The sequence below is a fragment of the Desmodus rotundus genome, chromosome 3 (genome assembly GCF_022682495.2).
Source record: "Desmodus rotundus isolate HL8 chromosome 3, HLdesRot8A.1, whole genome shotgun sequence".
NCBI lineage: Eukaryota > Metazoa > Chordata > Mammalia > Chiroptera > Phyllostomidae > Desmodus > Desmodus rotundus.
The window spans coordinates 96608008-96632508 of NC_071389.1; the positions used below are offsets into that span (position 1 = coordinate 96608008).

A 24501-nucleotide genomic window follows, 5' to 3' on the forward strand; every position below is an offset into this window, starting at 1 on the left:
CAGAGAAAATGGGAGTGCTCACAGGTGTAGCTGATTGTGGGAGGAGTTGGAAATGGGGTTATGGAGGAGTTCCAGGCTGGGGTTAAAAGGCAAGCTGCCACAAGGGATGGGGGATAATGTGAGAACATGTAGGAAGAAAAGGGTGAAAGGACTCTCATTGGCAGGCCACGAGGAGGTGCCACGTGCTTTTGGATTGAGAACTGGAGATCACAGTGACACAGTTGATGGTGCTGGGAACTACAAGAGACCTGCCCAGTTGAGCACAGATTACTGGGAGAAACTGGGACTCTAGCCAAACTATGGACTTCTACTTCTTTCCTGAGATGCAGTACCCCTGACTGGCCTGGCTTGGCAAGGGGAGGCAGGACTGTGTGTGTGTTTGTGGGTGTTTTAAAGGGACTTTGAGATTTAACAGCAACATTCCACCATTACTGAAAACGTGTATAACTTTTGAATAAATAGATCATTTCCTTTTTACCAAACTCTGGTATAGAGAGCCACAGTTCGTACCCGTGGTGAGCAAAGACGAACCTAGAACAGAGAGACCTCGGGGGTGGGGGCTTGTTTCAGTAATAGTATGTTGGCTCCCAAATGGGTCCTTTTCTGTAACAGTTGCATGGGGACACAGCCATGCCTACTTACCTTCTAGCTTTGGCCTTACAGAGGTAGAGCTGGGAAATGAGATTTGCTGACCCTGCACTGGAAGAGCACTCCTGACCTCTTCTCTTATTGCCTTCCTGTCAGTCATCTGATTACTGGGGCAGAGGTATGACCCAGTATTTTTTAAACTTTTTATAACAGACACAAAGTAGAAACATGCACTTATCACCCCATTAGCAAACACCTCCACTCTGCCTTCTTGTTTCATCTGCTGCCTGCCTTCCTCCATTTTTTCGCTGTAATGTTTTAAAGCAAATTGCAGAAATGGCATCATTTTAGCTGCAAATGCTAAGCATACATATATAACAGAAGGGATATCACTGTCTCTGGTCCATCCTCACTGACCCTTCATGGCCATAGTGCATTCAGAAGCTGAAGGTACTGGGCTCTTGTTTCTTCTTCCCACTCTCCCAGCTCTAGTTCAAGGCAGCAATTCCAAGCAAAGGTGTAGGTTTGCAGTCTCCACTCTCCGGTGGGGAGGTCCCAAGGCCTATGCTTGAGGGTGAGGAACTAGCAAGTTTCTTTGTTTTCCAGATCTGATCTATATTCCTCTACTGATATTTATCAATAATAAAGTTAACATTTCAATTTCCATCTCTCAGATACTCATCTTTTTCTCAGCTAGATCTAAGAATAGGGTATGAAGACTTACTATGATTAAAAAATCCCAATGACAACCCAATAAATTTTCCCTAAAGTTTACATGTTTAAGTTCATGTTAACCAATAAATTGTGTTGCAGATTTAGTAATAAGAAATACAAACAAGAGCAGAGTTTCAACCACACATTCATCCCCTTTTAAGGACAAAAAGGTTTACAGAAGCATAAATTGACCCCTGGGATTATTCCTTTGCACCTGGTTTTAGGCCTTGCCTCAGTCCTGAACCACCACAAGGCTTGCAGACTGCTCCTGCCATTGCAGCCTCAGCATGCGTTCCAAAGGGAGAGCTGGCTCACGGCACTCGGGCTTCTCCAGCTGAGTGCTGTGATCAGACACTGCAGTCCCCTCTGCAACCTGGGCTGGCCACTCCCTGCCTCTCCCACTGAAGTTCAGACCTCAGGCTGTGGCCCTAGGATGACACTGGCCACCCCTCTTCTGAAAGCTGGATGATTCCAGACCAGGTCCCCATGCCCTACTTGGTTCATGGATACTCATCTCTAAATGACTGTTTTCCTTCACTCCAAATGAAACAGAATATGATTACAAATAGAATTTTTAAAAGGTGAAGTTCTTTTTCCTTATTCATACAATAGCCTCAAAAATAACACACTAGCAGTAAAATTCAATTTGCAACAAAGTATAGGGAGGAGAAAGCCTACAAAGTAACAGAGCTGGACTGGAGCCTGACGGTTCTGTGCTTGCAGCAGGCCCTTGCTTTATGCCAAGGGAGCCAGGTGGGCTGTGGTGAGGAGTCTGGATTTATGCTAAGAGCAATGTATCCCTCTGGGTCTTTAGGTAGAAATGAGGCAGTCCATTATCTCTGTAGAGAAGGCTCTGGTAGCAGAGTGGGAATGAACTACAGAGAGATGGGGTGGAGGGCTGGCTGGGAGAGGGTTGACAAATAACTAGCTTGCGCTGGGGCTGTCCTGAGACCTTCTCCTTGCATCCTGAGGGGCCCAAGTCCCTGTGGGTTTCTGAACATGACACCTTGGAAACTTCTATTCTAGAACATTCTTTTACAATTTTATACTATCAACCTTCTAAGCCCCTGCTACCCCAAGGTAAAAGCAGGGGTGGGCTTAGAAATGACAGGGACATGGTCAGGGAGGGGTCAGTGGACACAAGGACAAAGCTTGTGTGCACTAAGCAGGAAGGGTCTTAGATGAGCCCAACTCAGATTCACCACTCAGCCTGCTAAATCATCTTTGCATCCAGTGTCATATATGAGAAATCTATAGCCACAACATCATACTTAACAGGCAAAAACTAAAAGTTTTCCCACTAAGATCAGGAACAAGACAAGGATGTCTCCTTTCACTTCTGTTCAACATAGTACTGGAAGTCCTAGCCACAACAATCAGACAAGAAAAAGAAATAATAGGCATCCAAATTGGAAAGGAGGAAGTATAACTGACATTGTTAGCAGATGACATGATAGTGTACATAGAAATCCTATAGACACCACCAAAAAACTACTAGACTTAATAAGTGAATTTGGCAAAACATCAGGATACTAAGATCATATTTGAAATTGAAGGCACTGTTGTATGCCAACAATGAAACATCAGAAACAGAAATCAGGAAAAAAATCCCATTTGATATAGCAGAAAAAAAATAAAGTACCTAGGAATAAACCTAACCAAGGAGGTAAAAGACCTGTACTCAGAAAACTATACAACACTGAAGAAAGAAATTAAAAAAGACACAAACAAATGGAAGCATGTACCATGCTCATAGATTGGAAGAATTAAAATCATCAGAATGTCCATTCTACCCAAAACAATTTATAGATTCAATGCAACCCCTATTAAAATACCAACAACATATTTCACAGATATAGAACAAACACTTCACAAATTTATATGGAGCCATAAATGACCCCAAAGAGCTGAAACAATTGTGAAAAAGAAGAAAAAAGTAGGAGGGATCACGATACCTGATATCAAATTGTATTTCAAGGCCACAGTAATCAAAACAGCCTGGTACTGGCATAACAACAGACACATAGATGAATGAATCAGAATAGAGAGCCCAAAAATAAACCCAAGTCTCTATGGTCAATTAATACTTGACAAAGGGGGCAGAAACATAAAATGGAATCAAAATAGCCTCTTCAACAAGTTGCACTGGGAGATCTGCACAGCTACATGCGAAAAAATGAAACTCTACCACCAACTTACCCCATACACAAAAATAAACTCAAGGTGGGTGAGAGACAAACATAAGTCATGACACCAGAAAAGTCCTAGAGGAGAACATAGGAAAATCTCAGATATTCCACTCAGCAACATTTTCACTGATATGTTCCTAGAGCAAGGGGTAAAAAGGAAAGAATAAACAAATGGGTCTTCATGAAAATAAAAAGCTTTTGCACCGCTAAAGAAAACATCAGCTAATGAAACGGGAAACAAACATATGGGAAAATATATTTTCCAATGATACCTCGGACAAGGGTTTGATCTATAGAATATATAAAGAAGTCACAGGACTACACTCCAGGAAGACAAACAACCTAATTAAAAAAATGGGCAAAGGACCTGAACAGACACTTCTCCAAGGAGGACATACAGAGGGCCCAGAGATATATGAAAAGATGCTCACCATCACTAGCCATCAGAGAGATGTAAATTAAAACCACAATGAGATACCACTTTACACTGGTCAGAATGGCCATCATAAACAAATCAACAAACAACAAGTGCTGGAGAGGTTGTGGATAAAAGGGAACCCTAGTACACCATTGGTAGGAATGTAGAGTGGTGCAGTCACTGTGGAAAACAGTATGGAACTTCTCAGAAAACTAAACATGGAACTGCCTTTTGACACAACATTTCCGATGCTGGGATTATATCCTAAGAATCCTGAAACACCAGTTTAAAAGAACGTATGCACCCCAATGTTCAGAGCAGCACAATTTACAATAGCCAAGTGCTAGAAGCAACCTAAGTGCCCATCAGTAAATGAATGGATCAAAAAACTATGGTACATTTATACAATGGAATATTACGCAGCAGAAAGAAAGAAGGAGCTCCTACCCTTCGCAACAGCATGTATGGATCTGGAGAGCATTATACTAAGTGATGTAAGCCAGGTGGTGAAGGACAAATACTATATAATCTTACCTACAAGTGGAACCTAATCAACAAAACAAACAAGCAAACAAAATATAACCAGAGACATTGAAATAAGAAACAAACTGACAGTAACTAGAGAGGATGGGGAGAGGTAAATGGGGGAAAATAGGGGAAGGGTCATCAAGGAAAATGTGTAGGGGACACATGGACAAGGACAAGGGGTGTGGGATCAAAGGTGGAAGGTGGGGATGCATGGAGTGGGGGGTAGTAGGGGGAAAGTGGAGACAACTGTAAAATTGAACAACAATTTTTAAAAATTATAGTTCTCCCTTTCCAGCTTTATTTTTCTGCATATAGAATACAGTACTATGTAGGGGAGGGGTGTGGGGGGGAGGCAGAAAAACCGAACAATAAAAAAAAAATTTAGAAAAAGAATAAAGTACCATGTAGAATTTACTCCTTTCTCTATTGTGTGTCTCCTTCCAGAAGAATGAGGTTTCAAGATGATTCTCTTCTGTTGTTTTCATGAATGCACCCCCAGGATGTGGCATATAATGAATACTGGAAGGAAGGAAGGAAGGAAGGAAGGAAGGAAGGAAGGAAGGAAGGAAGGAAGGAAGGAAGGGAGGGAGGGAGGGAGGGAGGGAAGCCTGAGAGATAAGTCTGAAGAACACCATGGTGGTGGAAATTTGCTCCTTCAGTCAAGGGCTAAGACGCATCAACAGAAATCTAAAGCAGAAAGAACAATTAAGTCACTGAGCTGCTGACAACCCCTTCTGTTGCAGATGAACTTCTACTTTACAGCTGAAGTCGGGATGACTGAATGTGGCTACAGTTGCTCTCCTTAGAGACACATATCATCTACAAAGGACTAGCCCTGAGTACAAGTGTTTGTAGCAACTTGTTAGCCTCCAGACACTCACACAGCTTCTCAGAGAACCCAGCACAGCTTTACAGTGTGTTAAGGGGAGTTTGAGCAGGGAAGTGAGGCAGAAAAGCCACTGACAGCAGAGAAATTTGGAAAAGTGTGCTTGACAAACCAAGGCTTTGTCTTTGCTTCCAACAGAGTCCTCCAAAGATTCAAACTATAATTCTTAATTGCCCCCCCTTGGAGGATTTGAAAGAAGTAAAAGCAGTGGAGAAGAGCTTTGAGTTTCTCTGACACAGTAAAGAAACAAGATGAAACCAGAATTAGCTACATTTTTTTTCATTTTGCAATAATTGACTGGATTGATGTAGCAACAGTAAGTCTCCCAATATGCACATGCATGGTTTGAGCATTTCACCTGAATTGGGCCACCAACAATTTAAAATCCCTCCTTCCCAAGCAAAGTGTTGATACAAGGTAAGAGAGGAAAGCATAATAGCAGGTGAGGCAATTTTCCAACTGTTTCAGAGGATTAATTGGTAATAATTTATTGGCAAGGTTTAGAACTAATGAGGAGGTGAGAATGCAGCAACTCAAGAACTCTACAAATGCTCAGTCTGGAGGGAAGATGCCCAGAGTTCTCACAGCCCCTACAGACTCCAGATGGGATTGGTTCCAGCTATATTATCTGACACACTGTTCCTTTTACACCAAACACAGACCCTGATACTCAGCAAAAAAATACTGTGCTGTCACCTTATAAACAACCAGAGCAAATCTCTCCATGGCTAAATATGCTTTCACCTTCACATCTGAAAACAGTTGCCACCAGCAAGGTCTGCCTAAGGTGGCCCCATAAGCAGGTCTCTGCTCAGGTGGATGGCCAAGGTGTGCCCTCAGGACCAAGTGGAATCTGGCAAAATAAGTTTCTTTTTTCTTAAGTATGTTTTACTGATTATGCTGTTACAATTTTCCCAATTTTTACCCTTTATCCCCCCTCTACCCTGCGCCATCCAACCTTCCAGCATTCCCCACCCCACTAGTATCTGTCCATGGGTTATACATATAAGTTCTTTGACTTCTCTATTTCCTGTACCATTCTTAACCTCTCCCCATCTATTTTATGCCTACCAATTATGTTTCTTATTCCCTGTACCTTTGCCCTCCCCATTCTCCCTCTCGCCCTCTCCACTGAAAACCCTCCATGTGATCTCCATTTCTCTAATTATGTTCCTGTTGTAGTTGTTTGCTTAGTTTTGTTTTGTTTTGTTTAGGTTCAGTTGTTGATAGGCTTGAGTTTGTTGTCATTTTACTGTTCATATTTTTGGTCATCTTCTTTTTCTTAGATAAGTCCCTTTAATATTTCATATAATAAGGACTTGGTAATGATAAGCCCCTTTAACTTGACCATATCTGGGAAGCACTTTATCTGCCCTTCCATTCTAAATGATAACTTTGCTGGATAGAGTAATATTGGATGCAGGTCCTTGTCTTTCATTTCAAATACTTCTTTCCAGTCCCTTCTTGCCTGTAAGGCTTCTTTTGAGAAATCAGCTGATAGTCTTATGGACACTCCATTGTAGGTAACTCTTTCCTTTCCTTTTGCTGCTTTTAAGATTCTCTCTTGAGGATCCAAATAAACACAGTCAGAAATGAAAGAGGAGAGACTACAACTGATACAACAGAAATACAAAGGATTGTAAGAAATATCTACAAAGAACTGTATGCCAAGAAATTTGAAAACCTAGGTGAAATGGACACATTTCTAGAAAAACATAATCTTCCGAAACTCAATGAAGAAGAAGCAGAAAACCTGAACAGACCAATAAGAGCAGACAAAATTGAAACACTAATCAAAAAACTTCCAGCACACAAAAGCCCTGGATCAGATGGTTTCACAGGAGAATTCTACAAAGCATTTAAGGAAGAGCTAACCCCTTTCCTTCACAGACTACTCCAAAAAATCCAAAATGATGGAAGATTCCCAAACTATTTTTATGAGCCAGCATCATCCTAATCCCAAAACCAGATAAAGACACAACAAAGAAAGAAAACTTCAGGCCAATATTGACGATGAACATAGACGCTAAAATCCTCAACAAAATATTGGCAAACCGCATCCAGCAATACATTAAAAAGATCACACACCATGACCAAGTGGGATTCATCCCAGAGATGCAAGGATGGTACAATATTCGCAAATCAATAAACGTAATACATCAAATAAACAACAGCAAAGACAAAAACCACATGATCATATCAATAGATGCGGAAAAAGCATTTGATAAGGTACAACACCCATTTATGATAAAAACACTCAGCAAAGCGGGAATAGAGGGAGCATTCCTCAACAGAATAAAGGGCATATATGAGAGATCTACAGCCAACATCATACTCAATGGACAAAAACTTAGGGCTTTCCCACTAAGATCAGGAACAAGACAAGGATGTCCACTTTTACCAATTCTATTCAACATAGTATTGGAAGTTTTAGCCACAGCAATCAGACAAGAAAAGGAAATAAAAGGCATCCAAGTTGGAAAGGAGGAAACAAAACTGTCACTGTTTGCAGATGACATGGTAGTGTACACAGAAAATCCTATAGACACTGGCAAAAGACTGCCTGACCTAATAAGTGAATTTGGCAAAACAGCAGGATACAAAGTCAATATTCAGAAATCGAAGGCATTTTTGTATACCAACAATGAAACATCAGAAGCAGAAATCAGGAAAAAATCCCATTTGATATAGCAAAAAGAAAAATAAAATACCTAGGAATAAACCTAACCAAGGAGGTAAAAGACCTGTACTCAGAAAACTACACAACACTGAAAAAGAAATCAAGGAAGACACAAACAAATGGAAACATATATTGTGTTCATGGATCAGAAGAATTAACATCATCAAAATGGCCATACTACCCAAAGCAATTTATATACTCAATGCAATACCTATTAAACTACCAATGGCATATTTCACAGATATAGAACAAATATTTCAAAAATTTATATGGAATCATAAATGACACCTGAATAGCTGCTGCAATTTTGAGAAAGAAGAACAAAGTAGGAGGGATCACAATACCTGATAACAAACTGTATTACAAGGCCACTGTAATCAAAACAGCCTGGTACTGGCATAAAACAAGACAGATAGACCAATGGAACAGAACAGAGAGCCCAAAAATAAACCCAAGTCTCTATGGACAATTAATTTTCGACAAAGGGGGCAGCAGTATAAAATGGAGTAAAAATAGTCTCTTCAACAAATGGTGTTGGGACAGCTAGACAGCTACAAGGATAATATATGAAACTTGATCACCAACTTACACTGTGCACTAAAATAAATTCAAGGTGGATAAAAGACTTAAATATAAGTTGTAACACCATAAAAGTCCTAGAGGAAAGCATTGGCAGGAAAATCTCAGATATTTCATGCAGCCGTATTTTCACTGATATGTCCCCTAGGGCAAGGGACATAAAGGAAAGAATAAACAAATGGGATCTCATTAAAATAAAAAGCTTCTGCATGGCTAAAGAAAACAATGTTAAAATAAAAAGAGAACCAAACATATGGGAAAACATATTTGCTAATGATACCTCAGACAAGGGCCTGATCTACAAAATATATAAAGAACTCACACGACTCCACTCCAGGAAGACAAACAACCCAATTAAAAAATGGGCAAAGGACTTGAACAGACACTTCTCCAAAGAAGACATACAGAGGGCCCAGAGACATATGAAAAGATGCTCAGCATCACTAGCCATCAGAGAGATTCAAATTAAAACCACAACGAGATACCACCTCACACCCATCAGAATGGCCATCATTAACAAATCAACAAACAAGTGTTGGAGAGGATGCGGAGAAAAGGGAACCCTAGTGTACTGTTGGTGGGATTGCAGACTGGTGCAACCACTACGGAAAACAGTATGGAATTTCCTCAGAAAACTGAAAATGGATCTGCCTTTTGACCCAGCAATTCCACTGCTAGGATTATACTCTAAGAACCCTGAAACACCAATGCAAAAGAACCTATGTACTCCAATGTTCATAGCAGCACAATTTACAATAGCCAAATGCTGGAAGCAACCTAGGTGCCCATCAGTAAATGAATGGATCAAAAAACTATGGTACATTTACACAATGGAATTCTATGAGCAGAGAGAAGGAAGGAGCTTATACCCTTTGCAAGGGCATGGATGGAACTGGAGAGCATTATGCTAAGCAAAATAAGCCAGGCAGTGAAAGACAAATACCACAGGATATCACCTTTAACAGGAACCTAATCAGCAAAACAAACAAACAAGCAAAATATAACCAAAGACACTGAAATTGAGAACAGGCTGACAGTGAACAGAGGGGAGGGAATTTAGGGGAAAAGGGTAAAGGGTTTGTAGGAACAATTATAAAGGACACATGGACAATAATGGGGGGGGTAGAAATAGGAAGGAGGTGGGGAGGGCTGGGGGTTGGGCTGGGGTGGGGGGAAAAGGCAGAACACTGTACTTGAACAACAATAAAATTTTAAAGAAAGATTCTCTCTTTATCTTGGGTAACTTAATGATGATGTGCTTTGGTGTGTTCCTCTTTGGGTCCAATTTCTTTGGGACTCTTTGGGCTTCGTGAGCATTCTGGAAGTCTATTTCCTTCACCAGATTGGGGAATTTTTCCTTCATTATTTCTTCAAATAAATTTTCAACTTCTTGGTCTTGCTCTTCTCCTTCTGGCACCTCTATGATTCGAATGTTAGGATGTTTTAAGTTGTCCTAGAGTTTCCTAAGCCTCTCCTCATTTTCTTGAATTCTTGTATCTTCATTCTGTTACAGTTCAATGTTTATTTCTTCCTTTTGTTTCATATCATTGACTTGAGTCCCAGTTTCTTTCCCTTCACTGTTGGTTCTCTGTACATTTTCCTTTATTTCACTTTGGGTAGCCTTCATTTATTCCTTCATTTTGCAACTGAGCTCAGTCAGTTCTGTGAGTATCCTGATTCAAAGTGTTTTGAACTTTGCATGGCTCTCTCCTCGTTACTTAGCTCTTTTTCTGGAGTTTTGACCTGTTCTTTCTTTTGGGCCATATATCTTTGTCTCAGTGCACCTGTTATGCTGTAAGGATGCAGCGCCTTACGTACTGGCCAGGGCGTGACAACCATTATTGCTGTATTGTCGTGCTGTTCGTGGGGCAGGGGTCAGAGGATAAACAATGTGTCTTGCTTACTCTGCTCTAGCCCCTCTTTCCAATGAACTCTGTCATGTGAGACTGGGAGTTTCTCCCGCCTTGCAATCCCCACAGTAGTTTACACGTAGCTTTGAGTCTTTAGTTTCTTGTTCAGACAGCCCAGTTTGGCCCACGTGGTCTGCAGCCTTTCCCTGAATCCTCTCCACCTGGCTCTGCCCCTCCTATTGGTCTGGGCAAATGTTGGAGTTTCATGCAGTTTGATTTTCTGGCACTTCTGTTTTTTTATTGTTTTTAGATTTGTTGTTATCCTTCTTTTGGTTGTGTGAGAAAGTGAAGCAATTCTATCTATGCCTCCATCTTTGCCAGTACTCCCAGAATCTGACAAAACTAGTTTCTTCCCCATCTTCTTTCTCAGACATGGGCCTACTCAGACCTTGTCCATCAGGGGTTGGAGCCTAGAGCTTTCCAGGTGATGCTGATGCTCACTGAGGTGTCTGAGTCACCAGCCTAGATAAACTACTGATAGAAAAGGTAAAGATAAAAAGATAAGACAAGAATGCAGAAACTAGAGAGGGAAGGTGAGTTTAGGCCCCACCACATGGTTGCCATGGTCGGGGGCAGGCTGGTGAGAGTGGACAGCTCAGGGCAGCCTGTGGGAGACAGGCCTGCGGAATCCAGCCCCTGTATCAGGAGGAGAATGAGTGGATGATACGTAAGAATGACAGAAACACTCTGAGTCAGGCAGGGTCCAGATGAGGGAGCCCAAGGTAAGTAAAATATAATCCCATCCTTTACCTATGGGGTATACGGGATGATTTCTGCCCCTATGAGTGAGAGGAGAGGGTAAAGAAAATAGCTGGAGCCTGAGCCAACAGTCAGGCAAATCCACAGTTGGCATGCTAGTATTCCAACACTGTTGGATGAACTTGAGGCTAAGCCATAGGAGAAAGCTTGGACAGGGCAGCAGATGTTGTTCCTTCCTAATGTCACCTGCACTCTCAGCTGCCCCAGGTTGAGACACTTTCAGTTCCTACTTGCCTCTCAAAGATGGGGATTCATTCCTGTATAGTGGCACTCACTTTCTCTGGCCTGCCAGCAGCTGCACCCCTTAGGCTGCAGGCAAGGCTCCAGGATGTCCTGATTGGTGCTCCTGGTGAGCCTGCTGGGCCAGTACCAATGACTTCACAAGGACTCACCAAGATCTACTGTGTGCCTCCAAGAAGTACATGCTCAAAGTGACCCAGCTGAGGCCTCTGCAGAAATGGTCCATGGGTATTCCTTGTACTTCATTTAGTTGTGGGAAATATTGGCCCACCACCCAGTAAAATTTCACAAATGCACTAATTGCCTACTGTGTCAAGCACTATGCCAGAACTGAAAAGGGAAAAGAATTATGTGTTACAGTTCTGGCTTGAAAGGGGCTTACTTACATAGTTAGGGAGACAAACAATAACAGCGACAAAGCACCCAGCAATGATGGAGTGTAAGACAATAGATATTATATATTATAGTATAGTATATGCATATTATATTACAAGATGCTAACTTCACAAATAGTTCAAAAAGTGAAAGGAGTGAGCTGGTGCCACCTATGCACCTATCTATTTTTGTCAGGGAAGAAAGCCAATGATCATGCACAATGATCATAAACAAAACTTCATGTCCCTCCAACATGCCATGGCAGGCACTCCTGAGCAGTGTTTTTTCCTATTTCCTTCCCGAGCCTTTTTCACATCACTTCTGATGTTGCAGAATTAAGATGTCCTTAGAGTTAGTATCTGGGTGAGGGATCAGGAGCCACAGCCAATTAGAAGAAATGGCGGGACACAACAGCAACGTAACCAAACATACCTATGGGCTCCAATAGGAAAGGCAGAAATAAAAGGATAAGATAAGAATGTGGTAACTCAAGAAAGAAGGTGAATCAAGGCACCATGAAAGCTAGACCACAGGATCACGGCATAAGCACTGTCCACAGTGAACAATCACTTCAAAGGCTCTCTCCAGTTCTGTACATATCCAATAAAAGTCCTGACTGTTCGCTCTTGGCACTGAAGTTGGGGACATAGCACAGGAGAGCCACAGCTGACCTATAGCTTCTGTTCTGTCAAAAATACCCCTTTGATTCCGATTTTCTCAACCCTATTTCTTTTTCCTCAGTTTTACTGATATAATTGACATATAACACTGTACTAATTTAAGGTACACTGTAATGATTTGTCACCCTTATTTCAAAATCCCTAAACCATCACAGATTAACACCCACTTAGCCAAGATGAAGTCACAAGGGTCATGTTTACCCTCTTGCCTGAAATGCTGAGAAAAGATCTAGGAAACATGGTTTCAGACATGAGACATCAGATGGCTCAGAACAGTAACTGCGAAAAGAAGTCAGCCAGTGGTTGTCCCTGGGTCCCTGGGCCTCTCCCTGAGGTGAGAAGATGGAGTTTTAAGTCACGTGGCTAGAGTCCTGCCAAGGGAAATTATGCAGAGGGTCCCCCTCAAGCATTCAGCTAAGTACAGATGAGGGCAACATGCAAAAAGAGAAGGCAGAGCAACTCCTGAGGCTCAGACAGAGCTAGGAGGACTTTGTGTTCCCACCTTCCACAGTGAAAACCAGGTAAGTCATAGGATATGGAATAGAGAAGATTGTAGACTCAGAAGTGCACGGACTTAGGTCTCATTAATGGAACATACTTAAAGCAAGCCTCAAAAGCATTAAACTGTTTTCTAAGTAAATTAGTTTATCCCAGGATAAACTAATACAGAGAGTAGCCTTCTCCTGCCTAGTCTATCTACCTAGCAAGGCCCAGTCCCTCCCACTCACCAGTTCCCTTCATTGAGGCTGCGGGTCAATCCTCTCCACCAGAGCAGAAATTTCAGCAGTGTACTCCAAAAAAAAATCCCTCTGTGGGGAAAAATGGGTGAGATTTGGTAAAATGAGCTCCACAGAGATAATGTGCCCTTCTCTGATGTCAGCATCAGGCCTGCCAACTGGCCCCCACAGTGCAGACCCAGCCACCAGGAAGGCCCCAGGCTGGGAGAGCTGTGGGAGTGGCTGCAGCTATAGGCACCACCTCATTGCTCTGCAGTAATATGTGGAGACAGGGCTGGGTGTCACTGGTTTTAGAATTGCACCAGGGTAAAATGTTATTAAAGCCCGATCAGGTCACTAACCTGACACTTGAGGGTTTCCATGGTTTCCCAGTGACTATCTGTTTCCATGTCACCCTTTCCAGACACCATCTGTCTGCACACCCCTCATGCTCCAACAGGCCTGATGGTAGCCCATGGAGAGATGCTAGCTGGGGACACACAATGCATCCCATGATAGCAGTGGGTGGATTTCTGCCAACACTTTATAGACGTTAGAAGGCAATAAAAACTGATAAAAGAAATGAAAGAAAAAGTAACTAGATGTTCTATATCCAAGAGAGCCCCTATGGCTAGCAGCCACTGCTCCCACTAATTGGGCTGGTGAGAGTGCAGGGAATGACTGGCTGTGACCCTCAACAGCTGTCAAGAACCCTTGGCTTCTTGCCCCCACAGGCCTCTGTCCCCCCCCAGAAGCACCTTTATTCAGATGCAGTGGCTGCAAAACCATTGCTTTCTGTTTGTGTGATGCTGGACAACCTACATGGGCCTGTGCCTATCACCCCATAGATCTTCCTGATACAACCTTCTGATGTGGTGCTAATCCACATTTTGTACAGGGAGAAATTCAATACAAAAGCATCATACAACCCATCAAAGCCCATGGAGCCTCAGGTTCCAGAGTCAAGATTGAGAGTAACAGGCCTTTCAACCCCCTAGTTCAGTATTTCCAGATGGGAGGGAGGGGAAGGCCAATTAGGAGCAGAAAGTTAGAACTCCCCTTTTCCTCTTCCACCACACACGTTGATTCCTGACATGTTGAGTTTCTCTTTGAGGGGCTGAGGGAGTCCTTGGAAGGAGGGAGAAGCAGAGACCAGGACTGGTGACTAAGAATAGGCTCCGCTTAACAAGAAACACACCTGCAAAAATGCCCACAGGATCCCAATTAGAATGAAGGGTCTGTGGAGGGCACTGAGGGGGAGAAAGGGCTTGGGCATTCCTCAGAAGCCACAGCCCTCACCTCCCTTCCTGAAAACATACTATCTGCTCCAGGCAAGGAGGGGAAAACCAAGACAAAATTGAAGAAATAACAAGCGATTTCTTCTTTGCATCGGGAATGGCAAATCTAGCGTCTAGAAGGGCTGTTGACAGCTTTAAAACAGAATAGAGTATGTACAAGTAAGAACTCCAGAGGGATTCTGTTTCCAGTAAGAAAGCTTCCAATTGTGCCTGTAGGTTATTACCAAATGCTTAAATACCATATTTAGTGACACTGGCTCAATATAGTATTCTCTCTTTATAAAAACATGAAACAACAGGAAGACGACCATGTTACATGAGCAAGGCAAACTGAGTTCACCATCACAGTCAAATAAGGCTCTGAACAAAATTGTCTAACAATGTAATTATAATAATTGTGCTGAAGATAAGGACTTTCAAATGGGAAATAACTGTCATTAATAACTACCTACTGTTTTTGGACATTACATTTATTTGACTAAATCAAGATTTTAGCTTTTCCTCCATCATTTGCTATAAATATTAATTCATTTTTTTCATAAGCAGCATCCTATCAACAGTTTTCCCTCAAACCACATAGGATTCATTTAACACCACAACTGAGGCGAACATGTACTAACACCAACAGAGAAGGGCTGGCATCTGTTCTTCACAGTCAGAATCCTCTGGGCTCCCACTGGTCCTGGGATGAGGTTGCCCCACACTGGAGCCCACCCTTCCTCCCCCACCTCTCTCACTGTCCAGAATTCAGCTCCCCTGAGATCGTGCCTGCAGGTGTTCCAGGCCTGTAGTGTCTCCGGGACAGAGGTCCCTCAGTGTTCTCTCCCTCAGGTAGGTGAGGACCAGGCACACGGTGGAAGGCCATATAGAATTCAGACCACTGGCATGCAGAGCAGTAGGAGGGGAAGAAAGAGGACAGGGCAGAGCTGCCCTGGGGAGTCAGGACCAGAGGACAGACCCACCACATGGCCATGGTTTGGCTCAGGTTTGGGAAACAGGCTTTCCTTCTGCAGAAGCCACTCAAGACGCATCGAGCTAAGTGTGGAGTGATAAACGTCAGCTGTCTCAGATCTGATATGGACTGTCAGAGAGACAAGACAAAACTCCTGACTCAGCAACACACCAGGCTGCTCAGAAGGACCACTCCCCACCACAGGCCTTACCTTCCAGCTTCCTCACACCTGTTTGGATCTGGGCTTTCTGCCTTCATGGCCCACAGGGCTGGCATCTTCTTTCCTCTGAACTGCCCTCACTGATCACTACTCCTACTCAGCAGACAAGGGCTAGAGACTTGATAGCACACCAGCACCCACAGCCATTGCAGTTTTCACTTTCTGACATGTTTATATAATTGACCTATGTAACTGATTTGTTGTCTGTCCCCCACACTGGAAAGTGAGTTCCACACACAAAAAAAGGGTTTTTTGTTTGTTTACTGGTGTAACTGGTGAGATTAGAACCTGACATGTAGTGGCTGTGCATTGTTTATTAAATTATATTATATATATTTGTTAATTTGAGGAGGATTTCAGAGATTGAACTGATGAGAACTGATGGCAAAGAAGATTTATGAAGTGAGGGAGAAAAGCAGACTGAAGAGAACCCATGTTTTAGTTTGGGAACCTGAGTGGTGCCATCAGTGTGGTGAGTATGGAGGCACTGAGAAGAGACTGGGAGGGACAAGGCAATGCCAGAGTGGACACAAGAGCTGAGGGGCTGAAGACCAGGCAGTCTTATTCCCTCATTCATCTATCCCAGACCTGAGCCTGCATCTCAGAGCAGGGAGGGCTGGAGCATCAGCCATAGGAGCTACAGGTCTGGATGTGGTCTTAGGGAACTTCCTGTGAGCCCCTCGGCCCCACCCATAGTACTCCACCATGGCACTCCATAGCCGGGGTGAGGGGAAAATGACCAGCAGACTCTGCCCAGCCACAGCTCTGCCTGCCACAGCCCACACAGGGCACACATCTTCAAGATGTGAGAATGGGCACTGAGAAGAGTGGTTGCTGCATGTACTTTTGCAAACTTCTGCCAGGTCTCGGGATTCCTCTCAACTGAGGTCATTACAGGATAGGAAGTCCCCAGAGAATGTTTTCTCATCTCCACCCAAGACCTGAGCACAGCCCTGCAACAACACCCAAGGCCAACATCCCCTCAGAGCTCATCCCACTCCAATTCCTATGGGCCAGGTTCAAGGAAGTGTGCTTCTGCCACCAATGAAATTCTGTCTGATTTCCTTTGATCCCCAAAGCAACAAGGCTGACCAGCCACAGAGAGGAAGACAAGAAACTATTGAAGCTCTACATCTAGCAACTGGGGGACAGAGGTTGAGGGACTCATGTCTGTGACAACCTGTGGCACTTTGTGTGCACACAGCCATGGTCACGGAAAGCAAGAGAAGATCATCCAGCTCTTCTCTCTCCAGATCCTGGGTGATCTTAGGAAACCCACTGAGGCAGTGGTGGCTTTGTCACCAAAAGCTACACCAGCTCGTCTGTGCCCCTATTTCTGCATCTCATTTCTGAGTGCAGCAGAGGCTGCTATGACCCACGGTTCAGCACCTGCTTCAGCCTCTCCCATCTCAGGCTAACCCTCTGCTCATCTGGGTGTGCAGATACACACACACAAACACGTGCTGGGCTAAGCAAGATCTTTCATGTTACTTGTCATTTGCAAGGTAAGTCTTCCCTGAAACATTTTATTTCTAAAAGAGCCCTGAGGCACCCAGGGCACCAAGCCATGCCTCCTTTGGGAGTCAAGAGAACTGCCTTTCCCTTTTCGGTCTGCTGCCCACACCAGGGGAAGAGCCCGGGCTGGGGCTGGTGCCAAACACCAGTGCCCCAGGGCATAGTGCTTTGCATTCCCTATCATCCAACTGGGGAGGATGTTCTCTCCCCATAACACCCCCAAGAAGCTAAACAAACTAGAGTAGACAGTGAATGAAAACATGGGTAATAAACAGTTCCAACTCTAATTGGACACTAGTTGGTGAGATGGAGTGAGGCCTTCTGCCAAGGAACTGCTGTGGATCTCTTCTTCCAAGCCAGATGTGAAGGCAGCAGAGGCTCCTGGGATGTTGAGAGACTCACCTCTGAACAGAACAGCAGCATGGGTAGTGTGTGCTGGCTGCAGGAACAGGAGCTCAACACCCTTCTGTCCCTGCCTGTCCTCATACCAGACTCAGGTCCATCTTCACCTCTTCACCATGGATGGTCAGGGGGAGTTAGAAAGGGATTCCTACCTCCTCAGACCCTCCCCTGTTTGCTGCCAGAGAGAAGGTGATGTGGGCTGATTAGGGGAGGTATGTATATACACTGGAGTATACACATGGGACTATACATGAAGTATGCACATTGTACCCTATGGGACTATGTCACCTAGCTAACCATTCACAATCGCACAGTACTCCAACCACACAGTAGCTAATTTTTAAATACCCTACTCAGTATAGAATAAGTAACATCATATTACTGAGTAACTCTGGAGGACTTTTTCAGTTAACTGCTGGTAATCTAGGTTAATCTATTACCCTGCTTGAACAACTGATTTTCTATATGTGAAGGTAGAACTTGACATTTATATTTATTGCATTTCATCATTCTCTTCAAGTGTGTTTTCAGCCTATTGCAGTATTTGAGATCTTAATTCTGGCCCCATGGAGGTTTTTTTTCCCTCAGAAAAGCATCACAGGCAAATTTGACAATGCATCTCATAAGCCTCCATGAAAGTCCTCCACTGAGACTCAGAGTAGAACAGGCAGAGCACTGCTGTGTTCTCTCTCTAGATCTCTCCAGACTGAGGCTACTCCCACCAACACTCCTCGAGGACAGCATTCAGGTGAGGTGCCTCTTCTTTCATGCATGTTGCTTGTCTTGTGGACATTACCCAACCGCAAATGCTGCTCACTCAGGAAACCACTGCAGTGCTGTCATGCCTGCATAGAAATAGGGGCACACCGGCCCTCAGAGAATTCTCATCTCCTCTGGGAAGCGAAGAGGAGCACTGTGAGAAAATACCAGCCATGCAAGGCCAAGTATGCTCAATGCTCAGAAATGACACAAAGATTCCCAATAAACACACGAATAGATCACTGAGCAGTTATCCATTCAACAAACAATTTAATGCAGGCCTAATCTGTGCCCTCCATTATTGTCTGTAAGCCTCACAGTTACCCTGTGAGGTCCATGTTGCCCTCGCTCAATAGAGAAAACTGAGGCTCAGGAATTTTAAAGAACATGCCATGGGTCACACATCTAGTGTACAGTGTTGAGCCCTGTTGGTTGAACCTCTGAAGCCCAGGATGCCCTGAGTTGCTCCAGGGCCCACTCATGGTCCTGCCATTGGGGTTGACCTTTGCTCATGAGAAATAGGCCCTGCTCTCAGGGAACAGCTGGAGGGCTATACTAAGGGCAGACTCCAAGAATGCCATCTTCAAGACCCGTGGAAAAGGAGAACGAAGCTGGTTTGGCAGGACCTCGGGTCAGGCCCTCATGTTACCGAGTGGGGCCATCAAAGCCAGACCCAGTCAAGCCATGCTGGGCTCAGGAATCACAGTGCTTCCACATGTCCCATAGCACACTGACCTCTGAAGGTAGAACTACTGCCTTCCCGCATGAGGACGAGGGTCTCCTACTCCCTAGACCTGAGGAATTCCCTCAGATCCAATCATTCTCACTTCCATTAGAACAGTGCATTTTGAAGAACCAAAATGATGACAATTAGTTTGCCCCCTCCAGGACTAGAGACATAGAGGGCAGGCCCTGTCTTGGGTTTGGGTTTGTTCTATGAGGATGAGCTACTGGTTCTCTCCCTGTCCTGAGTGGACACCAATGCAAGGTTAGCCCAGGCTACAGGTGAGGGCGTCAAACAGGCAGGCATCTGTAAATCAAGCCATCAGTCCCCATGTGGAGATGACCAGTAGACAATGACTGCTCACATAATCAACGGGGAGAAAAGAACAAGGAGGTTCAAGCCTGCAGGAGTGGGAGCCAGGAGGTCAGGAAGTGGAGCTGAAAGGCAGTGAGGTGAAGAAGGTCAAAGGCCTTGGGAATGAAAGTCCCAGAGTGTGGTGAGGGAGAGTTTGGGCAAGGGAGCAAGGTGCACACTTAGTGCCAGGGACCAGCAGGGGCAGGTCATGGTGGCAGATGCAGTTGGCAGCTGGGCCCCCCGTGGCTGTGGAAAGGGTGGTTGAGGTTATTCCCATAGTCCACCGGGAAGCACAGGCATTTTTGGAGACATGGTCTGCTCTCACAGGAAATGGGGTCAACAGCAGCATAAGGCCAGGCCAGCTCCAGGCTGGGTTATACCATGTCCCACGTACCTGCCAGGCAAGCCAGGGTGAAGAAACAGACCAGCAGGAAGAGAACCACAGAGTCTGCAGAGCAAACATTCTCATTTACTTCTTAAAGATGACTTGGGTCAAGCATTGTGGCCTGAACTGCATCAGTGGGAAACCAGGTGAGGGAAGCCCCTCAGTGCACTGTAGGACCCCAGTGGATGCCTGCCCACAAGCCTGTCTGCAGCCTGTACCATGCTTCAAACCACAGCTGGAAGGGCTAGAGGAGCATTCTTTGTAATTCAGTCCTATGAGGAGCATAAATCCAGCCATATGACCTCATGAGTGCCAGGCTCACCTTCGGAGAGAAACAGCATTCCAAACTGTGCCATCTGCCTAAGCATCAGCCCAAAACAAAAGCCAAGGCTCCCTCCTGGCATGCCAGTCTGGCTCAGGTTCAAGCTCTGTGAAGGAACCAAGCTCCAGACATTCTGATCGCTCATCTTCTGAGGCTCATTCAGCCTCACAGAAGATGGTCTCGGCTAAATTATTATCTTTCTGACCCACCCAGATCCATCCCAAGGCTACCTATGAGGCAAGAGTCACATGGGGCTTTTACTCTATAAGTGCTTTAAAATGGAATTGATATGTAAACAGAGAAGTAGTCTCAGGAAATACCCAAGGGGGTATTTACCCCCCTTTACTAAGGGGGTAAAAACAAGGGGGCTTCTTTAGAGGTTGCTGAGGAACCAAGAGTCTATTTCAGAGCATCTCAGGCAGCGCTATGGCTGCAGCTGGGGCACTGAGGGTGCTGGTGTGGGACAGGGCACTACACGGGCCACAGCCCAGCCCAAGAAGGGATGGCACAAGGAGGAGCCAGGCCCTTGCCTGAGGCTGTTCCAGGTGTGCCTGCCATCACTCCTGGGAGAAGGCCCTTGCCCCAGAGCTTCAAGGGCCATGGTGCATCATCTCTGAGGAAACACGTAGGGCCTGAGAAGGCTGTGCTCAGAGACAGACAGGCCTGTGAGTGGAGATGTGGGGCAGGAAGGGCTACAGGAACAGAAAGATGAAGGAGCCTCTCTTATATCCTGGAAGGAGGAGTATTTGAAAGGAACATCCCAAATGGCTAGGAAGTCAGACACTGGGAAGGCACAGATTGCCAACTCGCTAGCTTGGCCTTTATATATGCCTGCAGAACCAGAGACAGCCATCAGAAAGCCCAGCTGTTTGGATTCCCAGCCCTGAGCACAAGTGTTCTGACTCCTTGACCATGCCTGAACCCCTGAGGGAAGGGGGTAGTTGATGAGCCTTACTTGGCCTTTGGCAGTGCATGGGCACCACTACCTTGGGGTTCTCTATGGGCTTTCTCCATGATTCTTAAATTGTAGTCTAAATAAGAGTACACAAACATTAACTGTGCATGATTTTATAGTTGCTCCATCTGTGTAGCTACTCACAAGACCAAGGTATTAAACATCTCCACACCTACAAGCCTCCCTCTTATCTCTTCCAGTTAATTTTTCCCAAAAGTCACCACTGCTTAAAAACTCATCATGACCCTGGACTAGTTCTTCCTGATTTTGAACTTCCTTTACAAAAAAAAAATCATTCAGCATATGCTTTTGTGTGTAGCTTCTTTCATAAATTTGTCTGTGAGAGTCACCCATGCTTTCAAGTATAGTAATCTTTTGCTCATTTTCAGTGCTGGATAGTAGTCTGTTGTGTGGACATGCTCTATTTAGCCATCCCACTGTTGGTGGACATTTGAATTATTTGAACAATAGTTTGGGGCCATCATAGTGACATTTCTATGAATATTCCTGTATATATCTTTGAGTACTCCTGTAAGAGTCTGCCTGGGAAAAAAGTTCCACTAACTGAAATGTCTGAGAGCACTTTTTTTTTTTTTTTAACTTTTCAACTACCCTGTATTCATGCATCAAATTCTTTTATCTTAAGCAGCAGTATGGAAAAGAACACCCTTCTGGGAACTGAAGCAAATGCACAAATAGAAGTTCATATGGTGTTAGGGAAATTGTGAATCTTACAGGTGTACTACAGAAGAATGGGTGTGTGTGTGTACTTATTTTTATTGTTGTGGGAAGAGTCTCAGATTGTTTGGGCAGCTTATTCAAAATAATGTGAGGACCAGAAAATTTAGAGAAGGGGAAAGAAATAACAAGAGATGTGAATGGAAAAATAGATTGGGGTCAAACTGCAGTGCCTTGAATGCCATGCTAAAGCAATGGGACTTTATCCCATAAGCAACCAGAATCACCAGATGTGTTTAACAAACACCTACTGGTACTCACATGCCCTTAGTAGGTATGGAAAGCTGGCCATGTCACCTTCTAAGCTGAGTGAACTGTGGTTTCTTAGTGGGGGTAGGGGACTGAAGGGCTAAGTGTAGGGCAAATAACCTGTATTCAAGTCCCAGCTCTGCCTCTTATCAGGGGTGACTTCAGTGGTCACAGGGTGGCACATGGGGTCTGCTCATGAACATACATATGCACATGCACTGACAAATGGTGCATGCACACACACACAGCAGACACTCCTGCACACACAATGGTGAACAGGGGTTGAGAAGTCAAGCATTCCAACACACCCTATTCAGCAATGGATCATAACTTACTCACTAGAAACCTAGTGCTTCACAGTTAAAGAAAAGAGACAGGAAATGAATGGGCCTCAAATTAGCCTAAATACTCTTTACTTTAGGGACTGGAAGATGGATGAACTTGCCCAATAATGCAGAGTCCTAGGAAGACACTGCCAATAGTCTGGCAGTGTTTCTTTCATCTCTGTATGAGCTCTGCTCCTCTGGGGCTGGGGAGACAAAGCAACCGTACTGTGGAGAGTCTCAGAAAATGGGTACCAGCACAGGTTTCCCATCAAAACTAGGCAAAGCCCACAAGAAGTCCTCCTTTGCTGCCCACACAGTGAGATGATTTGCAGCTAGGCCTGGGACAGATCACTCAAACCTGACCAAGGCAGTTCTCATAGCCCTGAAGTACTGACTACAAACCCTACTTCATTTTCGATTACTGTGGAATGGCCTCTTTCTCTCTTAGAATGGGGGCTCCAAGGTCAGGTCACATCTGGTCTGGTGAAATAAACAACACAAGCAAAAAAGGAGGCAAGCCTTAGACAGTGTAGCCTTACCTCCACATACAGGAGGGGAAAAATTCCGACCTTGTCTCCCAGCATTCCCTCTGCCCAGTTGTCATCCACTCTTCTGATCACAGACAAGACTTCACCCTGGAGTTGCCAGAGACCATGATGTGTACCACCACAGGGACATATACACAACAAAAAAGAAAACAAGAGACCTATAAGTGCTGCTGAAGCCAAGAAAAGAGTCTAAGCAATGATTCAAAGAATGGTTGATTATCCATTTAGAGATGTGACATGTGAACTGTCAACCCTTACATTTTCACTCAGGGTATCTCTCTCTCTTATGTATTTATTATAGCTACAAAGATGCTTAAACAGAAAAGCACAACAATTTAAAATATACAGTAGCCCCTCCTTATCCTTGGTTTTGCTTTCCAGTTTCAGTTACCTGATCAACTGCAGTCCAGAAATACAAAACAGAAAATTCCAGAAATAAGCAATCCATAAGATTTCAATTGCATGCCATTCTGAGTAGTATAATGAAATCTCACATTATCCCACTCAGGATGTGAATCAACCCTCTGTCCAGCTTCATCATGCTGTATACACTTCCTGCCCATTAGTCATTTAATAATCATCTAGATCAGTGATTTTCAAGCTTAGTCATCTCATGGCACATATACACTAATCACTAACATTCTTAGGTGCACCAAAAAATACATTATATTTTTTGCCAATCTGACAAAGATAGGTATAATTTTGATTCATACACAACAAAAATAATAATTATCTACCCTTTTTGCTCTAAAGTGACTTTTCAAAAAATCAGGTGCCTATATTTGTATATAAGTACTTCTGGTAACAAGAATTAACAAATCAGATTAAACCTTATTATGTGATGTGACCAATAAGATAAAACTATATATTCATGGTTCAAGACAGGGCATTAATACCAGATGATTGTATTGGCTGTTTTCACTTTTTTATTTGAAAATATAAGGAAAAAGAGGTCAGTGACACTGACTAAACAGGTAGTACATGTTTTAAAGATTCTTGTGCCACATCTGTTGACAATTACTTGTCTAGATTATCAGATCAACTGTCATAGAATCACAGTGTTTGTGCTCTAGTTCTCCTTATTTTACTTAATAGTAGCCCCAAAGCACAAGAATAGTGATGCTGCGAATTCAGATATGACAAAGAAAGTCTCTGCATGTATAGGATAAAACATGGTATATATCGGGTTCCATATTATTGTGGTTTCAAGCATCCACTGGAGGTCTTGAAAGGTATATGCCCCACAAATAAAGAGAAACTACTGTAGTTTATATTTTAAAATTCATGTTCCTGTTATTTAATAAAATAAACATGTTTTGAAAAAATATAAATTCAGTGTAAAACCCATTAAGTTTCTGGTCAGATCAAAGAACAAAAAATGTCCCAATTCAACCAACTCCATTTATTTGGAATGGTGGGTACATAAAGCTTTGAATAACCCTCTTAAATTCTTTGACATGCCTGACAATATCAAGTATATGCACAAAGTGAA

The 24501-nt window shown here is 43.8% G+C and overlaps 1 protein-coding gene across 5 annotated transcripts in view; it reads right to left on the minus strand.

The window, feature by feature from the left end:
- The window catches only part of SH3RF3 (SH3 domain containing ring finger 3), a 399165-nt gene that overhangs the window by 145167 nt on the left and 229497 nt on the right, over positions 1–24501 (minus strand). For 4 of the 5 annotated variants that reach the window (XM_024552410.3, XM_053920587.1, XM_053920591.1 and 1 more), the window contains one exon: positions 23001–23096. The exons of the other annotated variant lie outside the window; for it this stretch is intronic. In XM_024552410.3, coding sequence (XP_024408178.2) covers positions 23001–23096 — 96 coding nt within the window. The remainder of the gene's footprint in view (positions 1–23000; positions 23097–24501) is intronic. 5 annotated transcript variants of the gene reach the window in all.